Source organism: Pholis gunnellus, assembly GCF_910591455.1.
Source record: "Pholis gunnellus genome assembly, chromosome: 17".
Classification (NCBI taxonomy): Eukaryota; Metazoa; Chordata; class Actinopteri; order Perciformes; family Pholidae; genus Pholis; species Pholis gunnellus.
In genome coordinates this window covers 6,534,072-6,546,527 of record NC_136544.1, presented here as the reverse complement: position 1 = coordinate 6,546,527, position 12,456 = coordinate 6,534,072, and the positions used below count along the sequence as shown (strand labels likewise).

At 39.9% G+C, this 12,456-nt stretch overlaps 2 protein-coding genes across 3 annotated transcripts; both read right to left on the bottom strand.

The window, feature by feature from the left end:
* Positions 1-49: 49 nt before the first annotated feature.
* On the bottom strand, positions 50-4,188 carry LOC306710055 (uncharacterized protein). Of its 2 annotated transcripts, none has more exons than XM_079178431.1 (3): positions 4,048-4,188; positions 3,299-3,475; positions 50-1,223 (listed from the first exon to the last, which is right to left on the bottom strand). In XM_079178431.1, the coding sequence occupies exons 1-3, from the start codon at positions 4,148-4,150 to the stop codon at positions 886-888; spliced, it is 618 nt and encodes a 205-aa protein (XP_079034557.1). In that variant the 5' UTR covers positions 4,151-4,188; the 3' UTR covers positions 50-885. The 2 variants fall into 2 exon arrangements, with proteins under 2 accessions (XP_079034557.1, XP_079034558.1); XM_079178432.1 differs by having other exon boundaries at positions 50-1,208.
* A 1,346-nt stretch (positions 4,189-5,534) lies between these two features.
* On the bottom strand, positions 5,535-12,233 carry plbd1a (phospholipase B domain containing 1a). Its single transcript, XM_079178194.1, has 11 exons — positions 12,095-12,233; positions 11,244-11,466; positions 10,760-10,843; positions 10,165-10,306; positions 9,465-9,605; positions 8,492-8,636; positions 8,149-8,349; positions 7,485-7,625; positions 7,210-7,395; positions 6,832-6,938; positions 5,535-6,712 (listed from the first exon to the last, which is right to left on the bottom strand). The coding sequence occupies exons 1-11, from the start codon at positions 12,162-12,164 to the stop codon at positions 6,536-6,538; spliced, it is 1,617 nt and encodes a 538-aa protein (XP_079034320.1). The 5' UTR covers positions 12,165-12,233; the 3' UTR covers positions 5,535-6,535.
* Between the last annotated feature and the right edge of the window lie 223 nt (positions 12,234-12,456).

Here is a 12,456-nt window from a genome sequence, read left to right as displayed (position 1 = left end):
GAGTAGCCAACACATAGGCTCTGACACAGTGCTTATTTTGATACTGTCACTTGGTGGCGCCAAAGTTTTCCACTTTTACCCATATAATGGCTATAAAAACTGTTTTGGGTGGATTTTTCTTATATAATGTTTTAAATACAAACAGCATGGGCTCATGCCTTTTTGTAATTTGCAACACACAACCATCACCTTCTTCTGCCTTGTGGACAATGATAAGTCACAGATAGTTATTGTCACAACTACATAGATTTTAGTGTGAGAGTCCTCCTTTTAGAGCTAATTAAAAAACCCAGCTTTCTCCAAAAGGAATCCAATTAATGATATTGAATGTACTCTTCTTGACTTTATTTTGAACAGTTCTCCGTTAATGTTTAGATGCTGCCTGCAGGAAGCTTATTGATTGAGAAAGTTTGACGAAATTATTTACCATGTAAATACCCTTTTCTGCTTTAAAGACAGGGAAACTATTTCCAAAATGTACTTGTCATAATATAGCGGAGATCTGAGAATATTTCTCTTTCACACCACAACAATGCTACCTTGTCTTCAGAACATCATGAATATATGTAATGATTTTGGTCTCGTGTTTTATTAAACAATGTTTGAAATATTGCACAAGATCAGAGCAGTTTGTTTTGTTTTTTAACAACTTTGCAATAAAGTACAATAAACTATAAACAGTCTTACATGGTATAATTGGACACCAATCTACAAGAATACACTTGTATTTCTTCAAGTGTTGCAGTGAAATCAAACAACAGTAGTAGAAAAGTATTTCAAAAACACAAAAGAAGGAAAAGGTAGAGGTAGAAAAGAAAAATATCCAAAATTTGGATTTAACGAATATTCCCCACACTGAGCCGAGAACATGCAGGGGCAAAAGCCCTACACAGTTTTAGTTGTAACTAAGACAGTGCCACCCAGCTCTGTGGCAGGAAGTGGGATCCTGTGTTCCCTCGTTGTGCTGCATGTAGGCAGCCCTCGAAACCCCTCTGTCCCAGCATGCTTTGCGGGGTCGCTGCTCGCGGTAAAGCCCTCCTCCCACTTCTTGCCCGTTTGGGCCCCGAAGTGCAGGTGAGAACAGGGTGAAGGGGTCCATGCTGCTATCTGCAACATCTCTGCCTGGCCGTTTCTTTCTGAAGGCGGTGGTTGACTTTTGGCAGGTGGCTCTGTTTTCTGGAGAGGCTCCTGTTGCAGTCCTGCTTCCTCTGCAACACAGAGAACTGAAACATGACCATGCCACTGAATATTTGAATGTCACTGAACATCCAGACTGAATTGAATATATTTTGTGATACGATCTCCCTGAATACGTGTGTGGACTGAAATTGAGCACTGATTACTTCACAGAATTGCAGATACCATTTACTTTTAGTCAAGAGAACCATTTTATATACTGTGGCAAAGAGAGAAAAGGAAGCCTGATGGCCCCATAACACAGAAAACACTATAGAATACGACCAAATGCCATGCAACCACACACGTCAAGTACAACAATATCCCTCATATATAATATCCCAGACCTTCTAAAAACAAACAACAACAAAATCAAGCAAACATCATAGTACATCACTGTGCATGGTGTGTTCTAACAAGTAGCCTAACTGCACGTTGCAAATGGAAAATCTAAGATTGTTTAGAAGTATAGATACAAATAAAATGTGTAATTAAACCATCAATTAGGTTTTAAGACATTCATACACATGCTTGTATTTATTTACAACAAGTGTTGTAGAGGGCCAAAAAGACTTCCTTGGGACAGCAATGTGCAGAGGAGGATTTATATTTTATTCTCTGCATCTGTATATGGATTTTAATTAGTATACTATCCGGTATGGAAATCTGATTTTATGATATGTATTCGACTTTGCACTATATTCCTGTATTTAGTCTACTAGTGTAAAAACACCTCTAAACATTACAAGCCAAGCATCAGACTTCTGCATTACATCACGTGTGAAACAACAATGACGTGTTTCACAACAAGTAAGTGGACTAAGCTGAATACCTCCACGCTGCTGATCTTATTTACATTCTTGCTTGTCCTGTGGATAAAGGTCTATTGACAGACGCATGCTATTGATAAAGTGAATCTAGTTACTCCTCAGTCCTGAGGTTTTTTATTTTACTGGGTTAAGACTGCGCAGGAGATGTATTCCAGGGGATTAAAATGGTGGTCATGATCAGTTTGGCATATTTATCATATAAAGCACAAAAGTTACCAAGTTCAGGCTGATCCAGGCTTTCTAATCTGCACAAGAGCCATTCAAAGGAGTTGCCTTTTATAGAAGCAGGCTGAGCCCATGACTGTCACTGTCACAGTTATTTTAAATGTAAGAGTTTTAATTACACAGCTAATGCACACAGACATTAGCAGCTTTCAAATATCTGGCTTTATGGATACAATATGATGTCTCTCTGTCCACCAGGCTGCACTCTTTTATAACATTAGTATGTGATTGAGTGAAAGCTATTCTGCTGTTAGTGCCTCTCTCTGCATGTCTTTTTTTATCAGCATATGTGTTTTCAAGGTTGTGTGAGACCCGATTTGTCCTGCCTAACCAAAGGATGCGTGTTGAAACCAGAATAGCTGCTGAGCGAGCAGAGCTGACCCATGGGACGCCTGAGAAGAGGAGAACAGAAACTGTGGAGTTTCTACTGTGATGAACGTCACACTTCACCACCTGCCCGCCTGCAACCCCACTTCCTCCACACGACTCATGCTCTACTTCATGGACTACAGATGTTCACTCTGCATGTTATATCCGAAGACTTGACAAACGGCTCTGATAAAATACGTCATTAAGGAGGATTTAACCCAGGATATGAGTGATCAATTATTATCTCTGAAAATTGTATTTCTGGGGCTTAAATTATACACTTCTTTGCCTGATAAATGTTTGTATCTGATAAGACAATTCATTCTATTTCAGCAGCTGCTTCTACAAGGAGGACCAGTTTAGTTGTTTAAACATCAATACTGACATTCATATTTAAAAAAATAAAGTCACAGATTTTTGAGGCAATATTTTAGTATTTTTACAATATTTTAAAATATTGAATGCAAAACATTAGCAACCTTTCTGTGTCTTCCTCGAGAATAACACTGTAGCCTCTGAAACAGAATTCCAACCATTATGTGACAAACAAACCTTCCAGAAAAAGACTAAAAGAATGCTGAAGAAATACTCTTTTCAGCTTCTGAGGATCCTGGGATATGTTGGCCTTCAATTGAAGAATGAATTCACAAAGAATAAATAAATAAATCCTATGAATCATCAATGCCATTTATATTTACCTGAGGGGCTGCTGTGCCTGGTCTGTCGTTTGTATATGATAAACCAGAGAGATAGAGCCAACATGGACCCCAGTGTGGCCAGCACTACAAATATCCACAGAGCCGGACTCAGCAACATCACTGAGTGGGCAGTGGGGGCCGTAGACCTCAGCTGGACCACAGTAGCCAGAGGCCGCTCTGAGGGGAAGAGACTGATCAACTACCTCAACATAAAAAATAGTTTACATTTTCAACAGCTGTAGAACCCAAGTTATTATTTAGGATATGAGCACACACTGGGATTTATCAGCATTGATTGTTTGTGTAGTTCTTAAAGGAGCAGGACTGCAGTCAGGTCCAAGTCAATAAAATCAGAGTCAGTTGAAAATGAGAAAAAAACAATTAAAATGTTTATTTAAGATCAACGGAGGTAATTTATCGTAAAGCGGGAGCTCTGTGCTTTCCCTTTTTTTTACTAATCAGTGCATAGATTCAGGAGCTGCACACAGGTGTATTCACTTGATTGCTTTGCGTTACGGTCAAGTTGAAAACAACACATCACTACATTTTGAGATGGCCAGGAAGAATTAAGGTAAAAATCAAGTGACCAAGAGATTTCAAGTCAAACTAGAGTACAGCTAAAAAGAGATATGTTGAGACTAGAATATGACAAAGCAACTCTGCTCAGAAGATAGATAAAGAAATCTAGAGGAGTTCTTCAGAAGTGAAAAAAACAGACTTCGACGTCAGAGGCATTCAGTGAAACTCACCTGTTGATGGTCCGGGTTCAGGTGTGGCTTTGGACTCGCTGTAGATACATATGCTGACGAGACTGTCCCACTTTCCGCCAGCAGGACAGTCCTTCTTGGCCATGGCTGAAGCAGGGTGAGGAATGTGGAGACCGTCTGCTGTGTTACCCTCCACTAAACTTGTGTGTGTGACACAAACTGAAAAAAGTAGCTGAAAACAGAACACTGTGAGACAGAGGAGGGGTGTGAAGGGAGCATATATGAAATGATTGCAGAGCGCCTTACAGACGTTTCAGTTCCTCCATTTAAGAGGAAAGGGTGAATCACAGTGTCCCAGGGGGCAGGCTGAGAGAGAGCTACTGTGTCTCCGTTTCAAAAACAAAAATGTCCTGATCTTCAGACTCCTTAGTTTGGATAAATTATTGAATGACGGGTAATCTTCCATCGTTTTACAGTTTGTCCACATGGTTTATTGGTGAGGGTATTGATTAATTACAACAGGTTAGTAGTTTTATAGCTCCTTTTTGATTGACTGCAACATTTCCATCGCTAATTCACATAAAAGGCACAGCCCTACCACGCATCTTCCTCTTCCATGTAATGCATGGTAGCCTATAGCCTAAATTATATGTGCAGATTTAACTTGGACGCCGTGAGATTTGCGGTCGACTTCTCTACTTCCACCATGCAGGTGAATAATTCAATATATTGACGATTATTGGCGGTCCAACCCGCTTGACATCGCACCATATACTTGATAGGTGAGATGATCAATAAACAAATATAATAGCCTTTAAATATAAAGACTTTTCATAAGCTATTGTAGAAAATACCCTGCTGGAGGATAACCAACATTACAGCAAGCCACTCTTATTCTGCCTTAGAGACCCTGTGTGCATGCAGACTTTCTCGTGTGTATATATGTACTGTAGTCAACTCCCCTCACTCGTGAGTCTGATCTTCAATATTTGTTATCAATAGCCTTTGTTACAACAGTGTGCGTCGGTGACAATGTAAGTCATCACAAATAATGTCTAACGTTATGTCCTCGTGGTGCTATGATACTAACAGTCAATGATGTATACAGTGTTAAGAAATTGAGATGGTAATTAGGAAGCTATTTGCTTAGCTCACGTGGTGCCTGGCTCAGTCAATGAGAGGCTGTGTGGCCCAGTGTATGTGCAACAATTTGTTATCTTTATGCAACTTCTTCATTTCGACCTCACTCAGACCGTCACCACGATCTTTACCTTGAATGCCATCCATATATCAATGAAGTCATGGGACATGTCCGAGGGAGGCTTGGCTCACCGCCCATAAAAGCATCCAGGTGAAATGTGTTTTTTCATGTGATCTAAACATTTCAAACTTGTACTGTTACATAGTTACCCAAAGTATGTCCTCACCTGATTTCAAGACTTTGGACCAATCACAACTGATGATAAGGAAAAATGCTACAACATCAGTGGGTGTATATATGCACAAGATTAAAGACAGGACTCTGCTGGTACAACTGTACAACTTTAATAAACAATCAACACATGAAATGATGGCATGATACAGATGTGCAGTATTACAAATCATATTACAAGAGACACAGGCTTGTAATAAATATATCAACCTGAGATATTTTCATTCTGCACAGTATAAGAAATAGATGAATATAAATAACAGCACGAGAGAAGATCACAGCCCTGAGTATCACATTGCACTGATTTAGTCATTTACCATTGAAATGATGGTGTTTGCATGTATGAAGACATTCAAGCATTTAAATAAAGATTAAAGCATTTTAGTGATTTAGTGCATTAATTCTGCATATTATAAAATCATTAAGTTGCTCTCAGTGTTTAAGGCACAAATGGCTGCAAGTATAAAAAAAAACTACTGGTTTCTACTGTATTCCAAATTAAATAACGCACATGAGACATATACGCGTTAAAATACTGAGTTTAAACCTGATTGTCAGTTTGACATCCTGCATTTTATCAGGTGGAAGGAGGTACTGTTAGTCAAACATTTAATAAAAAAAAAATAAAAGCATTTGTTTAGATGCAATTCTGAACATTAAAATAATGTTCTCAAAGACTTTCATTTAAATAAATGTCTGTTAAATCACTATCTATCACAGAATGATAATCACAACAGTGATTGAGCCTATGGGCCAGTGATAAAGCCCTTGCACTTGCATTATTACAAACTGGGCGTCTGTGTGCGACATTCCCAAGACAAATCACAAAAGGCGCACGCCGTTTGTATCTCTGGGAAGTGAGATCAAAAAACAACTGCAATTACCACATATTGCCATGGTTGCCGCCAAAGAGAATGAAATTGGGAACTTTGAGATTGTAACTTTCAGCAATAATTAAATAAAAAATAATCAGTGTGTAAACAGATGTGCGAAGCACAAAAGAAACATCAGATTGTACCTTTGACTCTCATTATTCCCTACCCCGAAAGCATCAGACAGACTCTCTCTCCGTCTCACTCACACAAACACAAACACACCTCATGGCTTGAAGAGAAGAGGCTGCATCCTGATGAAGGTAAAGTTGTAGTACTGCGGCAGACCCTGGTGGCTGATGTTGCTGAATTTATCCCAAAAGAACGGCGGGAGTCCGTCCTGTGTCGTTGGCCCGTTCACTGCCTCCGCACGGAAGTCCTCAGCCATTTGGAAATCTGTCACCTGGACGGAGAACAACACAGGAACCAGAGAAACTCTGAGCTAAAAGGCATTTGATTTTACAAGTGACCTCTGTTGCTATAATACAAGATCACTGTGGCGACAGGGAAAGACTGTGGTACCTTAGTGTCATAGCAACCTCCTGGTGTAGGCTTCTCTGCTCTCAGGTCGACACGGCAGCAGATGGTCTTGCAGGGGTCACCCTTGGAGTATGGATCCTTCTTGTAGTCTGAAAACCAACAGACAAACAACAACAGTAACATTAAACATGTGGCCACAAGTCCTCTTCTGGGCTGATAAGTAAATCTTTATTTAAAATGTGGGACCAACATTACTATGACTGACTAGGATTCATGATTACCTGGCGAGGCAAGGTCATTCAGTTAATCATTGTTAATCATTGTGACTTACAAAAAACATAAGAAAAGCAGGCTCCAGTTGATACGGAGAACCAGCTGAATGCGAGTCAGAAACTACCAAAAGCAGACAGAGTCACACACCATTAGACCTCATAATGTGCTTCAAGGAGTCCAGGTCCTTGACATCAGCCTGGTCACGGCGGAAGATCTTGGCTCTGGGACAGAGATCGTAGGAGAAGTCTTCTCCATGCTCCTCCCACATTTCTCCATAACCACTCAGCATGTAGATCTTGTGGTGGAAAGGAACGTTGTAGGACGGCCAGTAACCTTTGGTTAACGAAGGCAGAAGGAAAGACAAACTTTACAAGCGTTCAACAAATACTGTAGAAAAACAGAATAAAAGGATCTGTTGTTACCTCTGCGCAGAGCCTGTGTCTGGTCAGAGTACTCCACCAGCCCAGGGATCTGCTCCACCACAGTCAGAGCGCCGTCATCAACACTGTGGCCCAGCTTCACTTTGCTCCTGTCCAACACCATGTACTGGTTGTTGTAGGTGCCTACACAAGCAGAGCCAGAGATGTCGTCTTTTAGCGGCTAATGTCGCCTCGAGCCTCGAGCACAGATGTGGACCAGGCTGAAGAGGTCTGGTGAGTTATTTTTCAAACGTGTAGTCCTCAGACCCACCCGAAACTGACTCAAGTGACATCACTTGAGGCAATTTATTAGACATCACAGACCTCCCTCTGGAGACACAAAAGGCTTTATACAACTGTTTTTCCCCTTTAAGTATCAGGTCTACGCAGGTTAATTAAAATGTTGTGCTAAAATAAATGTAATCCAATGGCTGCAAGGTAAAATGAATGAATTAAAGATCTAATACACTGATATGCGTTGCTAAACTAAACGTTGGCAGTAGTGTAACTATAAATTAATTTCAATACGTTTTATTGATTTGCTTTAGATAAAATGGTCTTTATTTAACTGTTATTGACCTATTGATTCATGTTGTACCCGTTTGTCTCTTCATGTCTTTTGCAATAATTTGTAACTGTGCTTAGTGCAAAATATATAGTCACTAACCAGAGTTGTGCATGGAGAATGTTTTTGCCCACTCTTCTCCAGTATGTGCCAAACTGTGAGCCAGCCTGACCCTCTGCCACGCCAGGAGGCTGTTGGGAGTGATTGTGCCAAAAAGGGAGGCGTTAAAGACATTGTTGGTGGTCTGGGTCATCATCAGACCACTGCCCAAGAGGTAGAAGTCATCCAGAGACACAAGGAAACCTGAAGAGGAAGAGTAAGCTGAGATACTGACACACTTCACAAAAGTTGTGTGAAAAACTGATTGCAAATCGCTACAATTCCACCGTTGTCCTTGTTATCGTTGAATGATTCTTGTTAAGGAGAATTCCTGGGGCCTTCATACCAGGGTAGCTGCTGAAGGACAGTTTCCCGGTGGCTGTGTGGGGCTCAGTGATGTGGAAATCCCAGTGTTTGTAGATCCGCATTGTAGCAGCGTACGTGTACCAGCTGGAGTGGGCAAACAAGAGGTTCTCAAAGCCGGGCAGCATCTGAGGAGGAAAACAGTGACGCGTAGAGTTAGACTCAACAGTCAATACGGTATTCCTGTGTCAGCAGAAATGACTGGAATTCGTGTCGTAAATGTGGCAGTGCTCAATGAATGAATTACTATGTTGGTGCAGCTACATAATTAATTGTAATTCAAGTATGTGTGATGTGATGTGAATTTCACAAATTCAAAAAAATATATACATGGCACAAATAGGAACAATGACGTAAGTAAGTAAATAAACGATGGATGGAGAACAAATACTATAATATAAAGAAATGTGTGATTATAAGTTAAACCACCAACAATACTGCACTCCTTAAAAGTATTATTATAGTAATATTTCTGCTATTACTGTTACTAAATAGGTTTTATGACAGAGGACTCTGCTAACACTTTCTCTGATACTAAGGCCTGTTTCTTACCCCACACTAGACACATTTTCACAAACACAAGAGTGAGTGGGAGTTCTTTGTTTGTGTAGCAAATTAAACTTTCACTACACACAAATACACTACTGCGTCTCTGGGAACAGAGTGGTGGTGGTCACAGAGGAGCACATAGCACTTTGATATGCTAAATTCTTCATTAATGCAAAGAGAGAGCCTTAAAAGAAGATGCAAGATGAAGAATAATATTCTCTCATTCTGCCAATGCACCTGTGTATTTGTTTAGGAAATTAATTTATAGTTTGTAACTACTTTTCTATTAAATTTAGCACATTTAAGTAAATCATCTTATTGCAGCTGTTGTTTTACTGATATAAAACACATATTGTGCACAGGAGCTTTGAGGAACACCTCTTACTGTACATGTCTTGACCTCTGACCTTGATGAGAGCAGAGCAGTGTCCCATCCCTGGAAGTTTGTAGTTTCTGAGCGGAGGGTTGGAGGTGGGGACCAGGGCTGGGATCAGATCCAGCAGGTCTCCCACTGCATTCAGGAACTGGACAGCAAACAGGGACAGCGGCTATGGGAAGGAGGCCAGATAAACAGCTGTTTGTCAGAAAATGAAAATGAGTAGTAGTGTTGCTTCCATAGTGAGACAGCCACTAATCGAAAAATAAATATCTTACAAAACAAGTGATAAGTTAAAATTACTGAAATCATGAGCTATTAAGAAACATTTCATACCAAATCTGCAGTTTAACTTTATGACCCAATAAAAATCTATTACTTGGCAGAGCAGTATTTAAAGCCGATCTTAAAGTGGAATTTATAGTTTCCATAAGATTCAGATTATCCCATTTAAATATATTTATTCTTAATTAGGGCACTTCTATGTTTTATCTTTACATATGCATACACCTGAAACCTGAATTTGAACAGTTGCAGTTGATTATTCTGTATTTTACCATTGATTTACACCTTTGTTTTATGTGTTTTTTAATAGTTTTTGTCTAATATTTTTTCTCTACTAATGGAGAGAAAAGATATCCCATAGGGCTTCAATTCTCATAAAAGAGCCTGTTTAAACAGGAGTTAAATTGCAATGATAAGATATTATTAATGTGATGTGCCCTTCTTACCTTTTTTCCCTGTTGCTTTGCCCAGTGTGCGACTCCCGCTTGCAGTCCATCCATCTGAGCCACGATGAAGCCTGCGTGTTTCCACAGAGGATCGGAGCTCTTGTTCAGTTTTACCTGCTCTCTGGTCCATGAGTCCTGCTTCCTACAAGCCCAAGAGTGACATCATTCATTATAATTAGTTACTGTAAAACACTTCAAAGTAAAGAACCAAACACTGAGCTCATGACCAAAAGCTCTGCAGATACATGTTAATAAGCTGACTTAAACTCAGGTCAAACACTGCACTATCAAAACAATCCAAAGTTACTTAAACAAACAATAATATTGTCTCTGTTCTCCTTTTCTTGCTGAATTTGACAATGTAATCATTTTCAGGAATGAACTACATTAAACTCCGGTCAAGAGCAGACGAATGCCATCACAGAAATCATACAGAGCTTAAATATCTGGCCACAGTCTGAGCTGAAGTGAACAATTCTGAAATGAGGATATGAGACATTGTGACAGTACTGTGGGACTCAGATTGTGTACTGTATGTGACTGCGGTGCTGCTGCTGTGGTTTTAATGTTTTAAAGGAAAACAAAACAGACTCACGCCATGAAACTCTGAACCGGGCCGAGGATCTTTGGGTCGTGGATCAGCTGCGGATACATGTTGGTATAGTGGTCCATCATCTGCCTGGGGAGAAAGAACATGCATGAATACTAGAATAATGTAATCAGAATGAAAAAAATACAGTATTTACAATGTTAAAACTACGTGTTTGATAATGTTTGATACGTCAGTAGTTTATTATCCCTAGGATTTTGTATTTTTACTGCATTGTGAGGGAGGCTGGTGGGGGCTGTCTATCATTTCTTAATTGTTACAGAAGGTGACAAAGGTCAAAGCTCATCAAAGTTTCTTATCTCCAAGTTCCTAATCAGACGCATACTGATCAACATACTAACCAACCAATCACCAATTTGATTACTGATATTTGTTTAGTTCTGATAATCAGATGTTGAGATAGAGGCATGAACTCATGATGAGGACTCTAGAGGAAAAGCGAGCATGACAGCACATTCATCACACTTACTGGGCAGTGAGGAAGCCTTCGAGGTAGCCAGCCAGGAAGAAAGTCACCTCATCAGATTCAGGGGTCTGCCCATACCCAGCACGGATCTCGAGGACGCTCCAGCCTGTACTTGAGAGGGTATCATTCAGATAACCGTAGGCATCCCCTTCTGTCTCCAGCACCCCTTCCTTCAGCAGGACAACCTTGTGTTGAGGGTCCCAGTACACTGTGGCTGCTGTTATCTCTGAGAATAAATTATGCACCATTAGTAAGATGACATGAATACAACTAAATGGCAATACAAGCTCACAACAGTCATGTAGAATGATGGCTGTAAAAATATATTAAGTTGGGCACATTGACTCCTAGAATACAAGTAAAGTCCTATATTCAGTAAATCTACCAATGGACTTATATTGAGCTTATGCTGGCCTTTACTAAATGTATGGAAGTGCACAGGTACACCTTGCATTGTGTGTTCATGTTTTTTAGCTTGAGAATCTATTAAGGGGTCACAAGACTAGATGTCCCATTCACTAAAAATATCCCACCCTGCATGTCTGAATTTCGTCTTTCGTAGTCTAAATGTTTCTACATTTGCTTATGTTCAAATATATAAACAAAAATGAAGGTTAAAACTAAACAGTTCAGTGGAAGGAGCCCTTGTGGGTGTGGGGATTACCCTGTATCGTAACGTTAAATAGCGCAAGAAAACAGGTTATTCAGTTCATTTCAGAATCATAATAGTTCACAGAGAGTCAGTCAAATTTATACAAAAGTGCATGCATGCTTACAGTGAACCACATTTTATTAAATCCTGAATCGATCCTGAAGCAACAACCCGTGATTTCATATAGACGTGGCTTACTTACTGTCAGGAGAGGCGAAGGTCGTAGCCACAATAAATAACAGAAGGACATAAAGCCTCTTTGCTAAAATCATTGTTGTGTAAATGCCGTTTAAAGCTAATCTAACTGCAGAATAGAGACGCGGATCAGTCAAACGTGGCTCAAGGCGAAGAGAAAATCTGATATATGGCGGAAGGAAAGTCCGAGTAAACCTGAGTGAGTGGAGCGTTTCCTCATTGGCTGCTGAGCGGAGGAAAAGGGAACAACATTATGTCCTTTAAAGGGATTTGTTGTTGAAATAGAAAATGACACATAGCGCTAAGTAATCATAAGCAATGGCAGTAGTTCAAATCCATTTCTGCCTTTCTTTTTAAATATTTCCCCAA